This window comes from Doryrhamphus excisus, chromosome 8 (assembly GCF_030265055.1).
Source record: "Doryrhamphus excisus isolate RoL2022-K1 chromosome 8, RoL_Dexc_1.0, whole genome shotgun sequence".
Lineage (NCBI taxonomy): Eukaryota > Metazoa > Chordata > Actinopteri > Syngnathiformes > Syngnathidae > Doryrhamphus > Doryrhamphus excisus.
Genome location: NC_080473.1, coordinates 18394714 through 18422252, shown reverse-complemented (window position 1 = coordinate 18422252; position 27539 = coordinate 18394714). Strand labels below are relative to the sequence as shown.

Below are 27539 nucleotides of genomic sequence, written 5' to 3'. Positions count from 1 at the left end.
TTTCCCTTTGGAAAACTGTTCAGAAAGGATAATTACAATGTTGCATCAGAAAAAAGTGTAATAATTATAAACCAGGGATGAAATAAACATTGAACATCACTTCTACATTACTGTAATTTGCATTGAAAAGGGTTTCCGATATTAAAAATAAAATAAACCTTAACCCTAAAAATAAAATAAAATAAAATAAAATAAAATAAAATAAAATAAAATAAAATAAAATAAAATAAAATAAAATAAAATAAAATAAAATAAAATAAAATAAAATAAAATAAAATAAAATAAAATAAAATAAAATAAAATAAAATAAAATCAGGGGCTGCACGGCGGCCGTGTGGTTAGCGCACAAAGTCTATATGTGCCCTGTGATTGGCTGGCAACCAGTCCAGGGTGTACCCCGCCTCTCGCCCAAAGACAGCTGGGATAGGCTCCAGCACCCCCGCGACCCTCGTGAGGATAAGCGGTAGAAAATGAATTAAAATAAAATAAAATAAAATAAAATAAAATAAAATAAAATTAAATAAAATTAAATAAAATTAAATTAAATTAAATTAAATTAAATTAAATTAAATTAAATTAAATTAAATTAAATTAAATTAAATTAAATTAAATTAAATTAAATTAAATTAAATTAAATTAAATTAAATTAAATTAAATTAAATTAAATTAAATTAAATTAAATTAAATTAAATTAAATTAAATTAAAGCAGGGGCTGCACAGCGGTCGTGTGGTTAGCACGCAGACCTCACAGCTAAGAGATCCGGGTTCAATTCCACTCTCGGCCATCTCAGTGTGGAGTTTGCATGTTCTCCACGTGCATGCGTGGGTTTTCTCCGGGTACTCCGGTTTCCTCCCACATTCCAAAAACATGCTAGGTTAATTGGCCACTCCAAATTGTCCATAGGTATAAATGTGAGTGTGAATGGTTGTTTGTCTTTATGTGCCCTCTGATTGGCTGGCGACCAGTCCAGCGTGTACCCCGCCTCTTGCCCTAAGACGGATGGGATAGGCTCCAGCACACCCGTGACGCTTGTGAGGATAAGCGGTAGAAAATGAATGAATGAATGAAAATAATAGCAATAGAAGTAAAACATACTTTTTTAATCTTGTATTTATATTGTGATTTTAAAAAAATAATTTTGTTTTTGTTCAAACAGAGTGCAAAAAAGTAAAGCTGATGAGCTGAAGAGTTTGTCTGGGAGAGGAAAAAAAAGGGTAGATCATCTGTCTGGTTGTTAATAGTTACTGACGGAACATTAAAGCGGGGATCGAGAAAGAAGAACTTTATGGACTTAAGCCCTTGGAGGACACCGTGACTCAGAGTCTTACTCAGATGATGTCCTTGGAGAAAGGGAATTAGTGTCTGGAGAAGGAAAAAGGAAAAGAGATGAAAAGAAGGCGGGTGACGACGGCGATAGAGAAACATGCACGGCACCACAGGAAGATGAGGAACGTGTTATATATTCCACTCAACATGCCATGGAACCAAAAAATGGAAAAGCATCATTTTTCTCAAATGACATAAAGAACAGTTATAGGCACCAAAACAATAAATCACCTTTCTCGTTAAAGGAAAAGTGCACTTACTTGGAATTTTGCCCATCATCCACAATCCTTATGTGAGACATGAACACGTCTTTCTCTTTCTGTGCGTTCTAAAGGTATCGAAACAGATAAAAGGAGGCTGCAAGAATGCACGTAATGGGACACACCTATTCCACCGACAAAGCCTTGTTACACCCGCAAATGTAATAACTGCCCACAAACGTAATACAAATCTAGATTTTCTAATTTAGAGTGGCCAATTAACCTAGCATGTTTTTGGAATGTGGGAGGAAACCGGAGTACCCGGAGAAAACCCACGCATGCACGGGGAGAACATGCAAACTCCACACAGAGATGGTGGAATTGAACCCAGGTCTCCTAGCTGTGAGGTCTGCACACTATCCACTCAATCGCCGTGCAGCCCTAAAACATATTGAAAACAATTATAATCATACAAAAAAGACATTTATAGTTCAATCAACAAACATTCATGTTTTTTACGTTATTAATCATTTTTGTATTTTTAATTATGTCCACCCTGACCACGCTGGTTTTCCAAGATTACCAAATAACAGTATTGTCATTTTCCTTTCCAACATCAAAGCATCTCTTTTCAAAATGGCAAAAATGCTGATTTTTTTTCTGGGACGAAAATTTCCATTGACCTCAATTGGATTGCATTTCTCCCAACATTTTTCAATCCATTCTAAATATTCCACATCCAAGCTTCAGCTCACATCTAAGCAAATTGTCTTCTCTTGTTTAATGTCAAAACATAATTTGGTCAGGATGAGGGCCACCCCACCTTCGGAATGTCCCGGCATCTTCAAACCTCAGCATGTGTCATCTTATTCTCAGAGAGCTCCATCCCAGGAAACCATGCCAGAGTATTACGTAACCCCCACTGTGAGCTCCTCCCGTCCTCAGGAGAGTGATGGCAAACTCTCTCAGGGTGACAATCTTGACTCCATGATGTCGGAAAGCAAACCCCAGGGGGCTCTACTTCGGAAGTGGAAGAGGAAAAAGCCGGAATGTGGAATGTTTTGTGGAATCATTCTGTGTGGAACGTGACCGGTTCAAAGGGACGTGCATCTACCTAACTTGAGTCAAGGCTGATTGAATTCCCTACATATCAACACATTCCCTTCCAAGTCCCCCCCCCCCACCCAAAGTCGCTTCAAACTGCTGGCGTCCTGTAATCCGACAGATTAATGGCAGCGCATGAAACGTGGCGATTTCCTCGACAAAAGTTGAATATTGTAGGGAGGGAAGTACAGATCGGCTTTGGCATGTGGATTACGCCCTGTGAAACCTACTAATGCCGCCATAATTTGATGGAGTTGCCAATTTGCTGTATCTGCACTCTTTCTCTCTCTCTTTCTACCCCCACTTTCTTACCCACTTCGACAGTCGCCCAGCCCCCCCCCCCACCCCCGACGCACATTCAAAACCAAAGCCGACTTAGCTGCAACACTTCTGAGGATGTGAAGTTCATTGAGGCGGAGATACATGACAGTAGGAGGGATGCCTGGGATCCCTACATCCCTGAGTTCAACATTGTACTGCTCATGTCACACTAGACCTTTATGCCATATTTGGCTTTGCATAATTTTACCACTGCCGGTGTTTTAGGGGGGAAAAAAAAGTAATTAAGTAAACATGCTATTTAAACCAAAGAAGTCTCATTTTAAGGATTTTATTCTTAAAGGGGAAATAATTACTACAGAGCCCCCTAGGGGACATGGGAGAAAATAATTTTGAAAACAAACAAAAAAAAAACAAATTTTTAAGAGATAATGCAATAGTTTGGAAAGAGCTCACAAAAGTTTTGAGACTTATTACAATCCCAAGTTTGCATCCAGACAGGAACAGATCCCCGAGTGTAAAGGATGTAGTACACAAGGTACACCTACTACGTGTGATGTTGTGAACAGAACTACATGACACACCAAACCATAGAAGAAGAAAGAACACATGCAAATAAGCCTATTGCCCATTAATGCATGCTCCACACGGGTCCGATGTGGTGAAGAAGGACCTCAGCTGTTGATCAACAGTACGTTGCCACCCTCACCTATCGGTCATGAACTTTGGGTAGTGACCAAAAGGACAGGTAACCAAAAGGAGTTTGAGAACTGGGCTCTCAATTTGAGATAAGATGAGAAGCATTATCATCTACTCGAACCAGACGCCTCTGGACACGTACCAGCAAATACAAATAGATGGTGTAGACATTGAAAGAGTGAAGGAAAATACATTTGGGGATCACAATAGAATAAAATATGAGCTGGAAAACTCATATTACAAATATAAAACATAAGGTGGCCAGAAATATTTCAATTTTGAACAAAGCAAAAATTTGTTCTCAATCAGAAATCACTCCACACTCTTTATTGCTCTCTGGTTCTACCATATCTTACTTATTGTGTGGAAATATGGGCTAATAACTATAAAAGCAATCTTCACTCGCTAAATGTACTGCAAAAAAGGTCAGTAAGGATAATTCATAATGCCGCCTACAGAGAACATACAACTCCTTATTTCTAAAATCACAAATACTTCAACTTGCTGATATAGTTCATCTTCAAACAGCTAAAATAATGCATAAGGCTAAAAATAACCAATTAGCTAAAAATGTCATCCAATACTTCTCTACAAGAGAGGAGAAATATGATCTCAGGGAAGAACTACATTTGAAACACTTATATGCTAGGACTACGTTAAAAAGCCATAGCATTTCAGTATGTGGAATCAAACTATGGAATGGATTGAGTAAGACCCTCAAACAATGCACAACGATGAGCCAATTCAAGAAACAATACAAGCAGTTGATGTTTGCTAAATACAAGGATGAAGAGTCTTGAACCAGTCATGATGTGCTATACATATCACTATATTGACACTTACTATGGTACACATTATGTCATTGGATGCTCATATCACTTCCTACTTCGGTACAGGACAAAAATTTAAAATAAAAACTGAAACTATATTAGGAAAGCAGGAAGTGAACAAATGTAACAGTTACTGATTGTAAAAGTACCAGATGGAGGGGTAGGATTTAATAAGCTTTGCTTCTTCCTACTCCTTTTGGACATGTGGAACTGTGAACTGATTATGGGATGCACTCAATTGTAATCTGATGCATGTTCAAATGAAATAAAAACATCTTCCCTCCACTGAGATTTTCACCCATAGACAGCTCTCTGCTATTCATTTTGTTTTCACCTCTAAATGTGGTCTCCACATGTTAAACCAATCCTACCTGATTTGAAATTGATTGCAAACATTCAGTGCTGGGGTTAGAATACATTTCAGCCTTCTGGACCTTCTGGAATGAATGAATGATGCTAACCAAGGTTCCACTGTTTGTTCTTGCCACGTCCATACGTCCAAATATTCCAATTGTATTTGGTTTATTTGCTCAAACGGAAAGAATCTAACCTTTGTATACACCTCATTCCGAAAGAAAAGTGCCAATCCGAATGAATATATAATCGGATTCACGGTGTGGAATATTCCTTTCCCCAATCCGATTGAGGTATCTTGTACCCCTCAAACAAAAGTTGTCAGACTGCGTTCTTCTTCGTGGTGTTTTTCTTCTTCTGTTGTTTATTGGCGGTTGGCAAGCAGCTTTTGTGTGCATTAGCGCCATCTGTGGAACAGAATCTAAACCCTTCTATACGCCATTCACAAGTCCAGTTTTATTAAAAAAGAATATATATATATAACATGTCCCTAGTTTAATTATAAAATATTAGCAAGATTGAACTTTATCTTTTCCTGTTTAAATTTATCACAGGTGCGTTCTTTCAGCGCATGCTCAAATATGACGCAACACGCAGATCCAGACGTTCTTCAGTTTTAAAAATGGAGGCCAGCAATCAGCACTGGACTGCTGCGGAAAGTTTGTTTATGATTCAAACTAAATTTCAAGACTGGATGAAGGAAAAACTGGCAATACGGAGTTATTCCAACAAGTGAAAGAAAAACTCGAGGAAGTCGGTATCACGTGATGTTGGTGTTTACGCTTTACTGCGCATGCCCCATTGACTATTCTGGTTGATTATAGCGGCGCATGTAGACACGCCATTGGAATATTCCTTTCCATGTATACCATTGTTTTCAGAAAGGTCATTCGGAAAGAGAAAAACTCCTCATATAAACGTGTCTAATGTTGTTGAAGTAGCGTGTGTCTACTTCCATCCGCAAAGCTCGCACCGTTTAAGGCCAGCTCGCCGTTGTTGCATCTCATTCTCGTGTGGCTTAGAGATGTGACGTACACGACCCAGTTGAGTCTTCTGACCAGGAGGGAACGATAAGAACCGTCTCCCAGCACTGAGCAATGACAACTCATCTTATATCGTATACTTGTATATGACCGCAATAATTGAATTTCCATGAAGTTGGATTCAATATTAATAAATGGAATATTTTCATCGTCAGAGCATAAAAAGCTGTGTATGACTTTCTAAATATGGGTTTTAACATCATTGGATCAATTATGCAGGCTACAGGATCACAGCAGAGACAGTGATCCCCCTCCAATGGACTTATTCTAAAGTTAGTGTTTCATACAAAGTGGGGAAGAAGGACAAAAAACGAGCAAAACTTACCACTTCCACACAGAATGAGAGTTGGGGTTTTTTTTGTCATTTTTGGTTTGTTATAATTGATGCTGGGTGCTGCACAATGGTTGTGTGGTCAGCGCGCAGACCTCACAGCTAGGAGACCAGGGTTCAATTCCACCCTCGGCCATCTCTGTGTGGAGTTTGCATGCTCTCCCCGTGCAGGCGTGGGTTTTCTCCAGGTACTCCGGTTTCCTCCCACATTCCAAAAACATGCTAGGTTAATTGGCGACTCCAAATTGTCCATAGGTATGAATGTGAGTGTGAATGGTTGTTTGTCTATATGTGCCCTGTGATTCGCTGGCGACCAGTCCAGGGTGCATCCCGCCTCTCGCCCAAAGACAACTGGGATAGGCTCCAGCACACCCCGTGACCCTCGTGGAGAAAAGCGGTAGAAAATGAATGAATGAATAATTGATGCTTTTGAACAAGTCTCAGAAACGATAGTTCGGTTCTAAGAGCTCGGGTACTCCAACTTCCTCCCACATCCCAAAAACATGCATGTTAGGTTCATTGGTGATTGGTTGGCAACCAGTCCATCCTGGACAGAAATAAGAGGTATAGAAAACGAATGAACAGTGAGGGAGCGATATTTGACTGCGAGATTGCGAGGGGCGGCTGTATTCCGATGTGTGCAAAAGGCCCGGTTACTTAAGAGTCGTTTAAAAGACTCCAGTCGGTGTTAAAAGTCATCGCATTTCACATTCACAGACTGACAAAAATGTCAGGTACATCCGATGTACCGTGGTCCCGTTCACCGTCCTGCCACACCCCATGCGCCTCATCAACGACAAAGAGGAGGGGCGGCGAATCAGGAGGGTGGAGGAGTTTTCTCTTTAGCGTCATTCAAAGGACATTTCCAAACAATCACTCAAAGTGACAGACAAAAGCACAAGGATGTATGAAAAAAAAAGAGCGGTGTCAGGGGAGGGTATGCTCACTCCATCACACCTCCATTAACAATCTCTTCATCTTTCCCATCTCAGTGTGCAAATTAATTGCAGTAAAAACACGTAGGATTAAATCTCCAACATGTCCTCCGGCTTGCTTTTGTTGGTCCACACCTTGTCAACATCCATTAGGACGGGTTTGATGCTTCACCGTCTCCAACGTGAGAGGGAGAAAAGGGACCCGGGAAGAAATCGAGCTGGAGGATGGAAGCACGGAGGACACAGACCTCCGACACGGACCGATCCGGCTGTCCTCAACTTTAATCAACTGCGTGCAAGAAAGCCTTTCATCCTTTTCTTTGATACCATCCCATTGTCTGTCAGCCCATATTTCTGTCTGTCTGTCTGTCTGCCCTCCTCCGTCTGCCCAATAATAGACTATTTGTAATGCAGGAGGGGAGCTCCACATCAATCATTCTCCCCACTTTTCACTCCCTCCCCCCCGACAACGTCGCCGCCACCAACACTCCGTCCTCCGCTGCAATAAATATGCAAATGAGACTCAGCCAGACATTTGTAATTTGAAGCTTGAATCGCTGGTGTAAAGCACACAAACGTATTAATTGCCGGGGGCTGCAGAAATCCCATTTTCTCTGGGCATTGATTACAAAATTGGGATGAGCATCTTTAAAAACTTTCAACGGTCTTCATGGTGCGTGCTCATCTGAAGGTAAATATCAGTGGATCATTTTACCTTTTACATTTTACCGTGGATGCCTTTAAGACGACACGAGCATAGGAAATATTCACGCTTACACGTTCATTCATTTATTCATTTTCTACAGCTTATCCTCACGAGGGTCGCGGGCGTCCTGCAGCCTATCCCAGCTGTCTTCTTACCATGGACTGGTGGCCAGCAAATCACAGGGCACATATAGACAAACAACCATTCACACTCACATTCATACCTATGGACAATTTGGGATCGCCAATTAACCTAGCATGTTTTGGAATGTAATGGTAATGGTTTTATTTCATTTGAACATGCATCAGATTACAATTGAATGCATCACATAATCAGTTCACAGTTCCACATGTCCAAAAGGAGTAGGAAGAAGCAAAGCTTATTAAATCCTACCCTTCCATCTGGTACTTTTACAATCAGTAACTGTTACATTTGTTCACTTCCTGCTTTCCATAATACAGTTTAAGGTTTTTTTTGTTTTGTTTTTTTTAATAATGTACCTCGTACCGAAGTAGGAGGTGATATGACCATCCGATGACATAATGGGTACCATAGTAAGTGTCAATATAGTGATATGTATAGCACATCATGACTGGTTCAAGACTCTTCATCCTTGTATTTAGCAAACATCAACTGCTTGTATTGTTTCTTGAATTGGCTCATCGTTGTGCATTGTTTGAGGGTCTTACTCAATCCATTCCATAGTTTGATTCCACATACTGAAATGCTATGGCTTTTTAACGTAGTCCTAGCATAGAAGTGTTTCAAATGTAGTTCTTCCCTGAGATCATATTTCTCCTCTCTTGTAGAGAAGTATTGGATGACATTTTTAGGTAATTGGTTATTTTTAGCCTTATGCATTATTTTAGCTGTTTGAAGATGAACTATATCAGCAAGTTGAAGTATTTGTGATTTTAGAAATAAGGAGTTAGTATGTTCTCTGTAGGCGGCATTATGAATTATCCTTACTGACCTTTTTTGCAGTACATTTAGCGAGTGAAGATTGCTTTTATAGTTATTAGCCCATATTTCCACACAATAAGTAAGACATGGTAGAACCAGAGAGCAATAAAGAGTGTGGAGTGATTTCTGATTGAGAACAAATTTTGCTTTGTTCAATCCAGAAATATTTCTGGCCATGTGTGGGAGGAAACCGGAGTACCCGGAGAAAACCCACGCATGCACGGGGAGAACATGCAAACTCCACACAGAGATGGCCGAGGGTGGATTTGAACTCAGGTCCCCTAGCTGAGAGGCCTGCACGCTAACCACTAGTTCGCCGTGCAGCCCGATTTATTCATGTATTCTTGAAAAAAAATTGTATGACTGTATGAATCTGAAGTGGCTGACACACTAATATGAAGCTTATGGCTGGCCAAATGCATTTCATAAAGTCAACACAACAAGCAGGTTTATTAAAATAATAAGCAACATGTGGATGTTGTAATACACAACAGAATGGCGTTTTGTCAGTGTAGTCGGACGCTAACAACTTGTTGAAAAAAAAAAAAACACTTCCCCTGGGTAGAAAAGCCAGCAGTTGGTCTCCAATATGTGAAAGACAAATGAATGACACTCAGTGGGTCTGCTGGTGTCGACACGCTCCACGTGTGGCGCTAATCAGGCCAACAAACAATCCTCACATACATCAGGACATCCTCTGTGGGAAATCTGCGGTACCTATTTTTTTGTAATTGTCCCAACATTCCCTCCTTCCTATGCTAACTGAGGTTCCAATGTATTACAGTTGATGAATGCACTTCATAATATTTCCATGCCACACCCAAATAAATCCCACAATCGGGAAATTCAGGTGAGAGGAGGGGTACACCCTGACTGGTCGCCAGCCAATCACAGGGCACATATAGACAAACAACCATTCACACTCATATTCATACCTATGGACAATTTGGAGTCGCCAATTAACCTAGCAAGTTTTTGGAATGTGGGAGGAAACCGGAATACCCGGAGAAAACCCACGCATGCGCGGGGAGAACATGCAAACTCCACACAGAGATGCCCGAGGGTGCAATTGAACCAGGGTCCCCTAGCTGTGAGGTCCACACACTAACCACACGACCGCCGTGCAGCCTCAATAACCACAATGATTTCATATTTAATATTACTGTATGTATGCTGGAGCCTATCCTAGCTGTCTTTGGACGAAAGGCGGGGTACACCCTGGACTGGAGTATTACCTATATTCAGTTATGTTCAATTCTGTTCAAATATTGTGCGTATAGCAACATAATGAGTGTTTAGTGGAGTCATCCATGGGCAGACGTTTGGCGTCCACCAACATGAATCCAACCTTCCATGCTGAATTGGAAGGTTGGATTCCAATTCCAATTCCAGCTGACTGAAAAGTAAAGCTACTTCTCCTGCCGATCTCCATGTTTGTCATGGTCCCATCTATGGAAATGATGTCATCGATGCTTCTGAGTCCATGGCTGCAGCGCCGCCATTACATTGGCATTTGCACTTGAGATATACTGTGTTTTTAAAAACATCCATATTTTTGTGGATGTGGCCCAAATGACACCGTAGCATCAATATAGGAATCCCAGCAGTAGCTGATACTGCCCCCCCCCCCACACACACACATTGCACACTGCATCCGACTATTTTAGATAGATAGATAGATAGATAGATAGATAGATAGATAGATAGATAGATAGATAGATAGATAGATAGATAGATAGATAGATAGATAGATAGATAGATAGATAGATAGATAGATAGATAGATAGATAGATAGATAGATAGATAGATAGATAGATAGATAGATAGATAGATAGATAGATAGATAGATAGATAGATAGATAGATAGATAGATAGATAGATAGATAGATAGATAGATAGATAGATAGATAGATAGATAGATAGATAGATAGATAGATAGATAGATAGATAGATAGATAGATAGATAGATAGATAGATGTGTAGTGAAATTGCCAACGAAATGTCGTTGCCTGGCTCCCATATAATAACAGACACAAAAGAAGATAAGTAATAATAAATAATAATAATAATAATAATAATAATAATGTGGAGAATAAATAGATAGAATAGACACCAAATATGAACTGTCACGGGGTGTCGAGGGTTGGACCCCAGATGCAGAGGAAGGCCAACAGGAGTTGCAGTAAGAGTCTTTTAATAGGCAAAGTCCCAGAAACAAAACTGCCCAGGGGGCAACACAAGGTGGTGGCGAGGAAAAACACGAGGAATAAACAAAAATCTCGCCACAGAGCACTGCTAACATAAATTACTAAAGAGAACAACAGGAGGCTGGCTGGACGGCTAGGGAGTGCTGGGTAGACCAGAGTACCAGAAGGTTAGCAGGATACTAAGCGAGGAACCAGCGACTGCCGCTGCAAGCGGCGGCGTTAAATGGGCAGTTGATTGAATGGGCTTCAGGTGTGCCCAGTCCTCCCGCCTCCAGCCCGCTCCAGGATATCTGGAAAACAAGGAAAAGTAGACCAGAAGGCAGGAACGGAACTGTGACAATGAACAACATAATGTGTGTGAAAGTGCAGCGTGAACAGTAAATTGCCCAAATAATTTAAATAATTCAAATAAATAATAATAATGTAAGTAAAGGTAGAGGGGCTTATTTGGCATTGAGCAGTCTGATGGCCAGGGGGAAGTAGCTGTCTCTGAACCTGGTCGTCCTACAGCGGATGCTGCAGAGCCTTCTCCCCGATGCCAGGCGAGAGAACAGTCCATGCTGGGGGTGTGTGGGGTCAGAGCAGATCCGATGGGCTCTAGATACACACCGGCTGTTTGCTATGTCCTTAATGGGGGGGGAGCTGGGTCCCGATGATCTTCTCCGCTGTCCTCACCACTCTCTGCAGTAACGTCCAGTCCGAGGCCTTGCAGCTCCCAGACCAGACGGAGATGCAGTTGGTCAGCAGGCTCTCGATGGTCCCTCTGTAGAAGGTGGTAAGGATAGGAGGGGAGAGGGAGGCTCTTCTCATCCGCCGCAGGAAGTGCAGTCGCTGCTGTGCCTTCTTCGCCAGAGCGGAGGTGTGGAGTGACCAGCCGAGGTTGTCCGTGATATGCACCCCCAAGTACTTGCTTGTGTTCACAACTTCTACGGCCGTGTCGTTGATGCTGAGTGGAGTGTGGCTGGGTCTGGATCTCCTGAAGTCGACGATGATCTCCTTTGTTTTGTCAACATTCAGGATCAGGTTGTTCGCCTTGCACCAATCCACAAGGTGTCGCACTTCCTCCCTGTAAGCCAGTTCGTTGTTGTCCTGAATGAGGCCCACAACTGTTGTGTCGTCCGCGTACTTCAGGATATGGTTGCTGCTGTACTTGGGGCGACAGTCATGGGTCATTAGGGTAAACAACAGGGGGCTCAGAACACATCCCTGGGGTGAGCCGGTGTTTTAAACCTTCTGTTAAGCTCCTTTCCTGCTAACATTCCTCCCCCTGCTGCCCTGCAATGAAATATCCAAACATGGCATTCCCATGTCCCCCATAACACTGAAAGGTTATGTTATGTGGCTTCCTGAAACATAAAACTTGTATAAAAACCCACTCAGTGCTGCTAAATTTTCCAAGGTGGCTTCGGTGAGTGGATCTCAATGTAATGATGGTCAGCCTGCATGCTGCTTAGTGCTATCATGAGGGAATGAGTGGGGGGGCTCAGCACACACCCCATTTGGTTAACCCACCAAACCATGATGAATTCATTGTGGATTACAGTCTGGAGGAAGGGAGAAAAACCTGCACGTGCAGGGTGGGCGAGATAACAGTTCCCCTGGATTCACCCCCCCTCCCCCTTTCCACACCGCCTCTTTTCTGCTTTTTTCTCATAGTGCATTTTTACTCATCTTTATCGTGCTCCCGTGTTTGGGTTTCTCCATTCCTATAATGATGATTATTATTATTATAGTTATATTCACGCTATTGAATTAAAAGTCTCTCCCAGATGTCAGAGCACACCACAGGAAGATAATAAGCCCAAGGTTCACGGTCCTTTACACACTAACTCTACCTCTGGGGCCCGCTATCAGGCATCATGTTATTTATTACTGTATTACTGTATACACTTGTTATTTTTTATTACCTCTATTATTATTATTATGACTCAACTGGAATGAGTCTAAGTCGAGTATCAGTCGCAACAACGATATAAAATTTTAGGGGTGTTTGCTTCAGTTCGATATATTTTTGTTACGGTTCGATATTGGTTCAATAGAAAAAAAATGACCTTGCCTTTTTTTTATTTGTATTGCATTGAAATTGCTATAATTTGTGTCACCTTAAAAGTACAGTAGTGCACACACCTAGAACCATAGAAGATCAAAATAATAATAGGAATATAAAAATAAATATATATGATGGAGATCAATTTGGCAGAAGGAATGACAAATTCTAATTCATTAATATCAATTAATCACGGTTAACCACAATTTGAAAGTGTGTGAGAAATGTGTCCATTTTGTTTTTTTTTTGTATTTTCTGAATAAAAAATAATTATTATTAACAATTATGAATATACTGTAAATACTGTAAAGACAATTTAAGTCAAGATGTTGGGAAATGTATTTGCCTAACACTACTCTCTTTAATAATGGCACACTTTACCCACATTAAAGGGCCATGAAGTGTTGCGTTCAAAGACTAATTTAAGTTGAATTCATATATTTTGAGTGAAAATGTATTTTCTGGGATTTCCGAGCATACTTAAAATTTTAAGAGTAACCTTAGTGAGTGATAAGAAAATCATTCTATTTATTTAGACCACACATACACACATAATGAAGACATTGTTATGATTATAGGAGCGTTCCTGAATGCACCTTGTGGGAGTGTGGTGAGAATGAGGAAGTGTTGCTCCAAGGATAGGTCGGAGAGAGGTGTTGATGTGTTCTATGTTCCATAGAACAACGGCATGGAACCTTTTTGTCAGTCATACAGTCTCTTTGTCTCGGTGGGTGGAGGCGGGGCCGCTAGCATACACACAGAGTGTAACATAGTAGAAATGAAATGAATAGAGTGCAATATCTTGTCATATATTTTTCCTAGTACTTTTCTTGAAAGTAATGTTAAAATCATCTCGTCTCATGTATTCAGTATTTGTATTTTCCTGATCAATAGTTTTTGTGAAACTATCACTGCTCATGAAGGTAGCAGCTTCCATGTTCTTCCGTCAGAGCTTGAATTGTTTGGATCTTCACTCCTTTGGAGACACAAAAATAAAAGCGGGCTCGGGATGTCACATGAAGAGTTTTATGAATGCACCGTCAGCGTCATAAAAGTTTGCCTTCCAACACAATTTGTGACATTCTGCACATGATGATGTAACAATATTTGTGCTATTCTTTTATTTGGCAACTACTCTGCTCGATTCATTGTTCAACTTTTTTTTTGTTTTTTTTTTCTGTAAACAACATTTTGTACAAACTAGCACAGTGAAGCAAAACCCCGGCGAGTGTATCTTCTTCATACAAAAGAAATGAAATCAATACAAAAGTTTGGTTGGTTGCTTGGAACATTTTATGTGGACAGGCTTCTAAAACACGCTCTTCTGGACTCCTGAATTTTATAGAGATCACGTAAACAGTCGACTGTTCTAAGTCCCATTTTCAACTCCAGTGGGAGATTTTTTTTTTTTTTTAGAAGGTAGACTTCATTGAAACAATTCAAGTTGAGTTCCATGTGAAATAAAGGGTTTGCAGTCCATTGTTTGCCTTTTGAAGGCGGCTTTCCACAGATTTGGTGGACATTCACACCAAAAAAAAAAAAAACAACACAAAAAGAAAAAGCCCAGAGCGAGGACAGTGTCATTCCCACTGACCTTCAGAGACCTTCAGTGTCAATATGGCAGTCCGAGGGAGGGACTCGTGAATAAATACAATAAAATACAAAGTCTGAACGCTGCTCAGTTTGGCGCACAAGCAACCTTTGGCCGGATTGTTGTGATGTGTGCGTAAAGCTATTCACGTCTTTGACAGGAGGACGTACAAGGGATGTTGAAACGTCTTCTTCTCACGCTCTGACGATGAGTGTTTGGTCACTAAGCTAAGTCGCTAGCTTTTATTGCCGTTATTTCCTGTTTCCACTCGGCAATTTTCCTGTTTTGTGCTTTGTTTCATCGGCAGTTGGCGGAACTTCAGGCGCTGGGTGGGACCACCAAGCACGTCGGCAGCCGTTCTTTTGGCGTCCGGCTCGTCATACTTGATCTGCTTCCGGTTTTGAATTATTTTACTTCTGTCATTTTTACTTCATTAGTGCCTTGTTGCCCTTTCTTTACGGTGCTTTTTGCCACGCCCCTGCACCATCCTTTGATTTTTTTAAACATTTTTTGGACTTTGACTTTATGACACGTTTTTTTTCTCCATATCTGCATCCAAAGACGAAACACGTTTTTCTTCTTGTGCTTTTGGGTCTCCAAATGTTTTCTACCAGCGAGGGCCATAAGGTGAAAATTAAAGCGTGTAACTTTGTCACTTGGATATTTTGTCAAGATGCGCTAAGAAGTTAGACATTATATATTTAAAAAAAAAGTGCATCTTAAAGAGTGTGAAAAAGGCCTGTTATTAAGATCAGCTTCAATCTTTGCTCTTTTTTTCCCTTTTTTCTCATTGTTTTGGTTTTAATTTTTCAAAATGTCAACACATAATATTATGACAAATTCTCCAAAATTTACAACTTTATTTGTTGTTTTTCTAAATAATGTTATTATGATCATTTTTCCTTTAGTATTTCAACACTATGCTACAAAAATTGACTTTTTTCTCTTTGTATTCTCTTAAAATCATTCAAACCCTTTTTTTCCCTTTTCCAACCATTTTACATTTCCTCTTGTAAACTTTATTCTCGTAATTATTCATTTATTTCTTTTACAAATACATGAAATACATTAGTTAGTATTGCCATAATATTTTGACTTTTTTATTTTTAAAAGTTGACAATTTTTTCTGGGTGGAATCGAAAAAAAATTCTCATACTCTTTTTTACTTTATTCTTGTTTTTGTCCATTTATGCTGTTGTTGTTGTTTTTTTTTAATTTTCCAACTATTTCAACTTTCTTCTTGTAAATGTTCTTTTTATAATTATGACTTTATTGCCCGAATATTTTAAGTTTATTCTTGTGATGTTATCATTTTTTGCAACCTAATTTTCCACAAATTACAACTTTATTTAATGTTTTGTGTATTTCTCATAACATTTCAGTTAAAAAAAAAAAATATGTCAACTTTATGCTACTAAAATTACGAATATTAGTACTATGACTACTATATAAAATTTACTACTAAATTTTGTATAATATTTATTCTTGTAAAATGACAAGAAACTAATTGCAGATTACAACCTTTGCTTTTCTGCTTTTCTCGGTTTGTTTATTTTTAACTTTATTGTTAAAGTGTAATTTTTAGAATGGCCCCCGGGCTGCACTTTGGACACCCTGACTTAAGAAGTCCGACTAATCTCTGAAGGAAGGCTGTAGTCCCGCCCAGCGCCATCAGTGACATCATTTTGTGATGAAACAAAGCCTCAAACCTGAAGTGACAACAATGTGCACAAAGAAAGGGAGATGAAGGCCGTCATGTCCGATCTTGGGTTAGTGTCAATAAATAATAAATAAGAAATGATAGAAAAACTGTTTCCGTGGTATGGACCAAACCCTGTTGGTATCCGTGTCTTAATCCAGCCCACAAGGCCAGAACCCCCAGGTCCTAAGAGTCCAGTCTGCCGGAGCGCTACCACACAGTGGCCTCGTTCATTTCTGTGGGCGGATGTGACAAATGGTTGCTGTATCCGTTGGCGTTCAGAGACAGCGAGGTAAAGGGCGGGCTCGGGCCAAACACCTCGGAGGACATACTGTGCAGGGTCCCCGGGATGCCGGGCTCTGGGCTGGGAGAGTCCCCAGGGTGGTGGGACATAATATCGGAAAAGCGCTGCACTTCGCTGGACGGATGGTGGCCCGGAAGGGGGTGGTCCATACCTCCCAGGGGCGTGCCCGTGGGGCCTGAAGAGGGCACAAAGGGGAGATCAACTGGGGTCTGGGCTTGCGATGAAGGTGGCCCCTGAGGAAAGAAGTCATAGTTCCCTCCTGGACCGTAATATTCACTTTGATAATCTGCAGATTGACAAAATGAACATGAATTAGCTTGGGGAAGAATGGGAGCAGGAATAATACCGCAGACCAATTCACTGAATAGAAATATCTTTGATTGATGTTGGAGGAGGGACGAGCCGCCGAGCGCGTTACCCCTCGTTCATTCCAAACTACAGTTGGCTGGGGAGAACAAAATGGCCGCAAAATTAATTAAAAGTATGTCCATTTCATCAGCACTTCTACCCCGTCCATAAAATATAAAGCGCTTGATTTACTTTAAACCTATAAAGGCCTGACATTTAAAATCTACCTTCGCGGGTTCACTATACTCTGCTATGCTATCTTCTGGACCAAAGAAATAAACAAAGTGATGATGTTTTGTTGTTTTTTTATTATACATATACTATACTAGAATTTCCAATGGATAGGCTGCTACTTTTTTTAAAATTTTTAACCCTACTGCATCTGTCCACCAGGGGGAGCCAGCAGAGACCACAGGGAGGCTGACATCATTGCAGCATGACCAATGAAATGCTTTGCTAGGATGAAATGTATTACGGGATGAAGTTAAAATAGCCGTTGTTTTTCATTTTAAACTCGTACTGGTATTTTCCTGGTATATTTCTTACCCATCTTGTGAGTGTTAAGTTGCTGTGTGATGAGTTAGTGTTCTTTGTAAGATTGTTACATTTAGTAGGCTCAACTGGGGTCTGTCTTATATACTGTAAATTATACTGTAAATTATGGTAAATGTGTCAAAAGTCTTTGTGATGTCTCCGTTGACATGTGAGAAAAATCCCAAATATTCCAACCCATAAGAGCAGCTCCAGAGCATTAAAATGATGGCCCATTTACAGCATATACGACATTAGTGATGTTTTTGTCAAAGATGTTACTAATTCATGTCAAAGACGTCACTTATACGTGACATTATTCATGCTAAATGTATTTTTGACAATTTTTTTGTGTAGCCCAAATGCTTGCCTGAAACTGCCAATTTAGGGAAGCTGAATCCTGGGCCGGTCCCCTGACTACCGTATTAAGTTGCACTTTTAATTCATTGAGCTGAGCTTGTTGTGACGTGTAATTGAATAATATTGAACCGACAAGATGCTTTTTGTTACACAATATTTTCCAATATGTTTCTGTCTGTAAGTAATGTGCAAGTACAGTACAATGAAATGATTGGGAAATGTCCTATTTACGACAACAGTGTCGCTTCAGTAGGACTGGATACTAAGAATGTGCGGATTGATACTGCAATACCGATATTTATGATACCTGCTCTTCATGCTTTAAAATCTACTCTCAAATATCAATACTTTATCGATATTTAATGTTTGTCTGAAACGTTTGTCTGTTGACCAATTGTAAACAAGCCATGTGTGAATTGTGAATAGTTTTCATTCTTATAGTATTTCTTAATAATTTATTATTTATTTTTGTGGTTGTATTGTTCTACTTATTTTTTGTATTAATTAAATTACAATTTTCACATGTTTTATACAATTTTGTCCTCTGTTTTTTTTATTTTGTGTCTTGTTGTATGTATATTAACTTGGCTATATTGCGAACCACCTCACTACCTCAATATATGGGTCAGGGTTTGAAATAACTAAGCTAAATTACTTGAAATAATTATTGAGTTATTACAATTAAGCATTTAATTCTGTAATAAATAAATGTATGAAATACACACTTTTTTTTTTTACCAGACACACTTGGTGAATATGCACAAAGTATTGTACTTACTAAGTACTAACTAAATGCACACATATGTTTTTTATTCATTGAATGCAACCGCATAATGCGATGTGTTGCATGCAGTGTCGGGTGTAACATTACTAAATGTTAATCTAATTCATTACAATCTAAAACATTAAGTGTGTGTTATTATGCAGCAATATTTGTCATCCCATCACCCGCCTACTCATCAAGATGTGATGTTTGCTTCTGAACGGCTTTGAGAATTGATCGATGAAAACCGATATGAAGATATAATATTACAGTCGTCCCTCTCGATAGCTGTTTCATGGTTGCCTCGTCAACTATTATTACCGTCGTTAAAAAAACACAACGAAAGTCAAGTTCTATGTAGCATTGTGGTGACAAGGCATCAGTAATGTTATGAGACATGACGTTAGATGACCTTTGACACAAATGGAGCGTGGCTACCGAGTGAGCGGGGCTCAGCCAACATGCCATGGCTGATATCAAGTAAAAAAAAAAAAGGTTCTCCTCTCATTCCGTGTGGAAGTGGTATCATTTTGGCTTCTTTGTCCTTCTTCCCCACTCCATTTTAAACACCTGCTGTTTAACCAATTAGCTCGCTATGCTAACGACAGCTGCCTCTTTCGTTCTTGTAGTGATCCCATAGCCTGCGCAATGTGATGTAAACAAAGAATAACAGGAGCGTAGGAGTGACTCTAGGGGTGTTAGTTCATGTCTAATGGTGTTAAAATCCATATTTAGATATATTTTTCTATGCCCTAAAAATAAACATATTCCATTTACTCCCACTTCACAGAAATTCATTTATCGCAGTCTAATGTGGAACCATAAACGAGGGACGACTGTTATTACAGTTTCAAACGTTACCGTAAAAGCAGTGAAATGTGTGTTTTTATGCAGTTATATCTAACAACTGTTTTTTGATCACTCATTCACGAACGAGTCGAATATTTTGAATGGCTCTCAGAACTGACATATGAAAACCGATTTGCAGATATAAGAAAATAAGAGACAAGTTCATATATGCAACTGGTTTCATTGTTCACTTGTAAGAGCCATTTAACTCGACTCATTCGCAAACATCACACCTCTAAGGCACAAAAGACCACTCTACCCAACAATGGTGAGTACGACGTGAAAGACAAGAGCCAAAGGCAAGAAAGTGTCAGTCGTAACTCTAATCTCATCAAACATCCTTCAGCACGGCCACAGATATAAACCCAAGTCTATCATAAAAGTAGACAATTACCGTCTATGGTAACAACTAATTATATTTACAAAGTGTTAACCGAAGGTTTTAACACACCTCCGTAGTAAGAGAAAGGCCCGTTGGGGATAAGCTCTCCAGGTTCCAAGCGGTCCACCAGCGTCCTCATCCGCCTTGGGCTCCTGAAAAACGCATGCCTCCGAGCTCCCAGTGCACTCAGCTGCTTCATGCGCCTCTCTTTGGAACGCCGGTTCTGGAACCAGACCTGCATTTACACACAAACAGGCTTTTTGTAGAAATGGTTTGAAGTCATATCATTAATCACAGACGGTAAACCGCGTTCACGGACGATTTCACCAAAAGACGCCTTTTTTGGGGGGTGGGAGGAATGCAAAATTTATAACCTTAAAACATTTGGTGTAAAATACCCCTCGTTACATCACATGGAATCTGATCTGTATCAAAATAGAGCTGTCCATAAAATTTAGATATTAGATATGTATCTTTATGTGTATACTATAATACATAATTAAAAAAAATTATGAATTCAATATTTGAAAATAAACTATTATACAGTGGTGTGAAAAAGTGTTTGCTCTCTTTCTGATTTTTTTTTTACATGTTTGTCACACTTGAATGTTTCAGATAACTAATGTAAATATTAGTCAATGACAACACAACTGAACAATAAATACTTGAAACTTTGTATTGACTTTATATTATTATTATTATGAAGGGAGAAAAAGATCCAAAGTTTCGTGTCCCTGTGTGAGGAAGTGATGGCCCCTCTAAAACTAATAAGTGGTTGCCCCCCCTTATCAGCAACAACTGCAATCAAGCGTTTGTGATAACTTGCAATGAGTCTCTTCCAGCGCTGTGGAGGAATGTTGGCCCACTCATCTTTGCAGAATTGTTGTCATTCAGCCACATTGGAGGCTTTTCCAGCATGAAGCCTTTTTAAGGTCATGCCACAGCATCTTAATAGGATTCAGCTCAGGACTTGGACTAGGCCACTCCAAAGTCTTCATTTGGTTTTTCTTCAGCCATTCAGAGGTGGACTTGCTGGTGTGTTTTGGATCATTGTCCTGCTGCACAACCCATGTTGGTTTCAACTGGAGGTCACCAACAGATGGCAGAACATTCTCCTTCAGCAGAATCCATGCTTCCATTTATCACAGCAAGTCTTCCAGGTCCTGAAGCAGCAGACCATCACACTACCACCACTATATTTTACTCTTGCTATATGTTCTTTCTCTGAATTGCCAGACGGCATGGGACACACATCTTCCAAAAAAATTATTTTGCGTCTTGGGGTCTTGGTCATCATCATCATCACCACTACTGTTACTTTGGTTTTCATTTGTTCCGAAATTTTTTGGTGTATTGTCTAGCTTTTGGTCTTCTTTACTTAGTCAAGCAAGTCCTATGTAAGTGATTTCTTGATTGAAAACAGGCCTGGGTCTGGCTAGAGGAATTGAACTCACATATGATGAACCACAGTTTAACTGGGGGACAGTCACATTTTTGACTTTTTTTTCTCTCTTAATAATACACTGCTTCATTTAAAAAGTGCATTTCGTGTTGAGTTGGGTTGTCATTGACTATTATTTACATTTGGTTGATGAGCTGAAACATTTACAGTAAGTGTGATAAACATGCAAAAAAAAAGAAATCAAGAAGGGGCTAACACTTTTTCACACCATTATTTATATTCAATGCATATTTTTTGAATAATTATATACGTATGTAGTAATGTTAATGCTGCAATATCATTGTAGTATCATATTTCTATCATATTGTCGTATTTGTTGTGCACATGTAACTACTTTTAATTATAATTTCTTTGCAAAACACAAAATTATAACCAGTAAAATGTGTAATTTTGGTGTAAAATAACGTTAGATACTCTTTTAGAATCAAATTAAATCTTAAAAAAAACGTATATATTATATAAAATAAAACGTGTAATAATAAATAGGCAGATATTCAAGTATTCTATAATTCATATATATATAAACACACATATATAGTACATATATAACACATATATGTCTTGGCTGAAAAAGCTGTCGGCGTGGCTAAATATGATCGCATAACGTGAGCTGTGCCAAAAGTCCCAGCAGCCAGACGGCAGTTGGCGACTTTTCCATGCGATGTGCGCCAGGAATTTCAAAAAGGCATAAATGACCCATTTCCTAATCAACCTCACCAGTCGGCCAACCTTTTTTTTTTTTTTTTTAATTGAATGATTCCATGTGACTGTGCAGTTCAACTGGAATAGGATGCTTGTAAATCGGGGTGACGAATGTGAGAGAATGGATGCTGCACGCTCATGCCAGTCTGCCAGCGTGTCTTGACACCTCGCCAAACGTAGAAGCTGTTGCTCGACACCTTTTCGAGCACGGATAAACTCAAAAAAGATGCACGGTCACCGTCCTTATAGGACCATGTGTGGACGATGGGATGTCCAAAATCCTTTCAGACGCCAACTTTCACTGACTCGCGGGTACGCGACGAAGGCTCAACGTTCACTAACTCATGGGTTTGAGTTTAACTGACTCATGGGTGGGTGACAGGTTTCTCTCAAGTTCCACTGACTCACAGCTGCTCGACAACGACTCAAGTTTGACTGACTCACGGATGCTCAACGAAGACTCGAGTTCCATTGCCTCACGGGTGCTTGTCGAAAACTCCAGTTTCATTGACCCACGGGTACTCGGCGAAGACTCGCCTTTTACGGACTCACTCGTGCTGCCAAACTTGCCGCATGCACATTGTCATGAGTGACTCAAGTACCCGATTCACTCCAGTGATGCATGAACACATGAGTCAGTAAAAGGAAGCAAGAAGTCTATTAGCGCCTCACAGGAAGTAAATACATAAGTAAAGGTCAGTAGAAACGTTACACATTGGGTCCCATTATAATGTGTTCATATGCAAGGATCAACAGGCGACGCCATATCTATCTGTGGCGGTCCAGATGTATTTGTGGCGGTCCAGTCTTACCTGGATGACCCTCATGTTGAGACCGGTCTCCTGTGCCAGTTGCTCCCTGATGTGTCTGGTGGGTTTGGGGGTGGCAGCAAACGCCGCCTTCAGCGTCTCCAGCTGCTTGGCCTTGATGGTCGTCCGCGGGCCGCGTCGCTTGCCACCCAGATTCTGGTCGTCGTTTTCATTATTTACAGTTTCCTTATCCGAGAGGGCGGCGATCTCCGTGTCCTTTAGGACCACGTCATCCTGGAGGGGGTCCTGAGAGTCTGGGGATAGACTCGGGTCACTGCAGGTCGTGACTGAAATGGAAATGTTACAAAGATGAGTATTAGAAGCGCATAAAAAATGACAATACAGGATGGCCGTCATGCACAGCGTCTAGCCTTGATCTAGCTCTGCATGCACTTGAAAATTCCCAGCTGGTTGATGTGATGAATTATAATAGTAAATGCAAAAAAAATGAATATATTATGAGTGTGTATCTACTTTTGGCACACCCTGGATTTTCTGGCTGTGGTTTAAATAGTTATACAATATTTAATACAATATGCAACACATTCCCTTCTTTTTCTCAACAGCTTATGTCGTAATATTTGTTAGTTACGTATATGACATATTTGGATTCCTTTGCTTTTTGTGCAGCAGATTTTTAAAAGTAGTTCAACATTGGCATATTGTACAAGTAAAATAAATGCATTCTTATCAAGATATTATTTAGATATTGCCCTATGAGATTATTTAGCATATATGAAGCTACTGGGTTGGTTTTTAGCATCTTTCACGCTCAAAATACATAATTTTGTTTTTGTTTTTTTGTAGTATTGTATTTATTATAGCATGTTCTTTTATGTTCAGTTATGAAATTATTAAAACTGTTAGCTCAAAAACTCTGCAGTTTCCTTGAATGGACCCACGCGTGGATAAAACCGAGGTACACGAAGCAAACCGTGATGATGGTGTAGTTTTTATGGGATATAATTAACAAAAACCTAGCCCAACAGTTTTTCTTTTTTCACTTATTCGATGGCCCTTGAACGCACCGCGTTTCCCGCACGAGCTAACAGTGAACGATATTCATATAACATACATATTTGTATTTTTGGTCTTGTTTTATCTCGCATATTTTCTAAGCTAAAAGACAAAAGACAAGAGAAAAAAGACATCTTAAGAAATCCAGCCAAAGTCGCACGCATGCGCGTCAGCCCCAGACAGGGGCTCCGTACCTGAGAGGAGGTTGACGTCTTTGACGCTGGCGCTGCTGACGTAATCGTCCTTGCAGACGAACTTGTTCTCGTCGATGATGTAGAGCTCCTCGCCGGTGGAGAGCTGCTTGTTGCACATCATGCAGGTGAAGCAGTTGAGGTGGAACACTTTGCTGCGGGCCCTGCGGACCAGGTCGCTGGGGGAGATGCCCTGCGAGCACCCGCCGCACTTGGTGCCGAACCGCCTGCACCCACGGAGAGAAATCTTGGTTGTTGTGTGGAAATGGCAGCCTTTTTTATTTGCAGTAAATATGTTTTTTTTAATGCCATACGTCCATTTGCACCGCCATGTTTATCAGGGAAAAATATCTGATTTGAAGGTGCGTTCGCTTGTAATAATAATATTCAAATGTCTACCAATTATTTACACTGATTTGTTTATTGTTTTGTAATAAATGTGTTGCAGAATTTGTATTTTATTCTGTTATGTTTTGGTGTTAAACATGATGATAATTATTATATTGGACTTTTAAAGTAATGTATCTGATTTATTAATTAAATTGGAAATTATTCTTACTATTTTATTATTGTTATTATTATTATTTGATGCTTATGATTATTTTACATTCTTTAGAAATCATATTTGTTATGTCCGCCATGTTTGAAATCAAGTACAATTCGCTTATTTTTATATTTAGAAACTTTGTATTATTTGATATGATATATTTAAAACGCCAAGATTCTGCAGCAGGTATTCTGCAACAATCCGGTGTTCATGGATGCAATGTTTACTTTACTGTTAAAACGTGTATTGGCTGTCTGTGATTGTGTTGTGTGGACTTGATCTTTCCTCAAATAGTTTGCTATTCAAATCCACTTAGGTGCGCTCCGGTGGCCCGGGTTTGAACCAGGGTGCTATTGCGCAGCTTGTTTGCGGGAAGTGTGATTTCCGCCCCGCTGAGCCGCAAAGCACACTCGTTTAATGTCGCTTCCCCTCTCTTTTTTTTCTTTTTTTTTTTGTTTTTTTGCATAAGAATCCAAATGAAGAAGCTTTTAATTAGTCCCTCTTCATCAAAGCTTAGCGGCTGCAAGCGCAAGTCTGTGCGTCTTTGATAAATTAACTACATTACAAATGGGGCCGCAATCTGCGCGCGTGTGCGTAATTCATATTTTTGAGAGAAAATATTAATTTTGCGTATTTAGCCTTTATACAACAATTTCTTACAAAAAATCAACACATTTGTAATTATTGTCTTTATTGTGTTTTCCTTCTCCGCTTTGCAGGTTGAATAACGGGAAGCCCTTATATGGAATATATTGGCGAATAAAGCTACACACGACAATTAAAGTCAATATTATATCGACTCTACATTGTTTTAAATGGCTCCTAATAAGCAGCTTTAAATATTTATACTGAAAACGCTCTGAAATATTCATGCTTAATCAGCCGTTTCTCATGCTATAATTGACTATTATATTGGATTGTATGTTACTCAATTTGACTCTTAATAACAACCCTTTAAAAGGGAAAGTAAAATTACACTCGCTGTCCAAAATGTAAATAATGATAATAAAAGTAATAATAATATGATACAAAAATGGCGTATCGCTTACCTAAAGAAGTCGTTTTTGCAGTAAAGTCTCCCCTCCCGAGAAAAGCACTTCTCCGTCAAATTGCACTTGCAGTCGCAGCACTGCACGCACTTGACGTGCCAGGCTCGGTCCAGAACGTTGAGCAGAAAACGGTCCAGGATGGGCCTCTCGCACCCGGCGCAGTGGACCATGGCTCGGCCGGACTACGGTGCTCGCACGCGGACGAATTCAGCAGCAGGGCCCGCGCATTGGCGGACTTGTTGGCGCTCTCTCCTCGGACCCGCTGCTGCTGTTGCTGCTGTTGCTGCTGCTGCTTTTGCGGGCGGGTCACGGCTCACATAAAACGGGGAAGGAAGGGAAGAAAGGTTCGGCGTCCAAAGACAGAGAAGCGGTCTGTTTATCCGGTCGGCTTCGGACTTGGGTCTGACTGATATGTCACAAATGCCGGAAGAAGACGGTATCGAAGACGGTATCCACACTTCTAGCAGGTCAGGATCATCCGGGATGTCCGTGCATGGACGCTCCGGTGGTTCCGGTGGTGGTGGTGGGGATGCATGCCCTCAGCCTCCGGAGCTGTGATGCGACAGGTCTGCACCGCACTGCCAGGATGTGGAAACTCCAAGCAGACCTTATTCCCAACCTAGTGACGTCACGGCCCTCTGGACCAATCCGCGACGCCGTAGGAGCAGGAGCCCGACAAACCCGATCTTCATCCCGCCAGCATCCTCCCAAAGCCAAGACTCGACGGCAAAGGTGTGGAGGAGCTACCATGCAGAGCAGGTACCAGGATTCATATTTTTATGAATATTACTCTTTTCATGTGTTTTTATTCTATAGTCATATCACGCTGCTGTGTAGAATGTAGAAAAAAAAAACAGGATGCTGGTATTTTTTCAGGGTGTTGTCTCGGGTGTGAAGGTTCTAAAGTTGACAGCTCCGGCGGCCCAGACCTCGGATGATTCATTAAGCTTGAATCCACTTCAAGACCACTTTCAAAGTGTAAACACCACCATTCCATTTCTTAGCCACTTCCTGTAGCAGAGATTCATCACCTCTTCCGTTGGAGAAAAAAAAAAATCCATTTTTGGTTTTTCATTCAAATTGGATCCTCATTTTCAGGAGAGGGACACAGTCAGACCTGCGTGGAAATACTTTATTGCTGACTGTGCATATTTATAGACGAAGAAGAATATGATAAAAAATAGAAATGTCGACATTTACCCTCCGTTTAGCGGGCGCCGTTTTGTGTTTTTAATCATGGAAACAACCACCTTTTTTGTGTGTATTAATATCATAATTACATTGAAAATTAAAATGTAAATATAAATTGAAAAATCATGTTTTAAACCTTTAATTCCCTTTTTTTCTTATTCCACATAGTGAAATAGAACATATTCGTGATGTGTTTTTTAATGTTTTTTAATAAACATAGAACATATGCTCACTGAAAATCATGGAAAAAAATTATTGAGTGCTAATTTGAATACTCAAACTATACTGTAGGCTCTTTACCAGCAAAAACATTATTTTTTTTAAGATTTAATTCCCAAAGAAGTGTTTTTCCAGGAATGTTTAGGATTGGGATTTGCAGCGTCTCTTTTAACCAATGACAGATGATTATTGCAATTTATTTTCCTGTCAAACATGACGTAAAAATGTGTTTTTTCATGTTAAATACATTATTAATTTGCGCGGCTTTGCATATGCCCATTGAAAATGATATTGGAATTAGGATACTAAAATGATTATATTAATCCGTTATAAGAAATATAGTAAAAATATATTATAATAGCTGACACCCTACGAAAGCAGGATAGTCACATGACAACCACTCCTATTTGTCAAACTCCTGCATCCGGGTCTTGGTGTAACTGTAAAGAACTGCAAATGAATATCAAATATGTTCGATATCGGCATGATACTGTGGTGG

General features: G+C 40.0%; 1 protein-coding gene across 2 annotated transcripts; it reads right to left on the bottom strand.

Annotated features, from left to right (window-relative positions):
- Nucleotides 1–13554: 13554 nt before the first annotated feature.
- On the bottom strand, nucleotides 13555–26196 carry lhx1a (LIM homeobox 1a). 2 transcript variants are annotated; one of them, XM_058080812.1, is made up of 5 exons: nucleotides 25631–26196; nucleotides 24038–24261; nucleotides 22830–23113; nucleotides 19923–20088; nucleotides 13555–16906 (listed from the first exon to the last, which is right to left on the bottom strand). In XM_058080812.1, the coding sequence occupies exons 1-5, from the start codon at nucleotides 25798–25800 to the stop codon at nucleotides 16527–16529; spliced, it is 1224 nt and encodes a 407-aa protein (XP_057936795.1). In that variant the 5' UTR covers nucleotides 25801–26196; the 3' UTR covers nucleotides 13555–16526. The 2 variants fall into 2 exon arrangements, with proteins under 2 accessions (XP_057936795.1, XP_057936796.1); XM_058080813.1 differs by having other exon boundaries at nucleotides 13555–16795.
- Nucleotides 26197–27539: the final 1343 nt, after the last annotated feature.

What these genes read in the sequence shown, in the direction of transcription:
- lhx1a (XM_058080812.1), bottom strand. Translation starts at nt 25,800, where the DNA reads ATGGTCCACTGCGCCGGGTGCGAGAGGCCCATCCTGGACCGTTTTCTG. An exon ending in TGCAAAAACGACTTCTTTAG is followed by an intron (nt 24,262 to 25,630) that starts GTAAGCGATACG and finishes CCGTGGGTGCAG; the next exon opens with GCGGTTCGGCACCAAGTGCG. An exon ending in TCAACATGAGGGTCATCCAG is followed by an intron (nt 20,089 to 22,829) that starts GTAAGACTGGAC and finishes GTGTAAATGCAG; the next exon opens with GTCTGGTTCCAGAACCGGCG.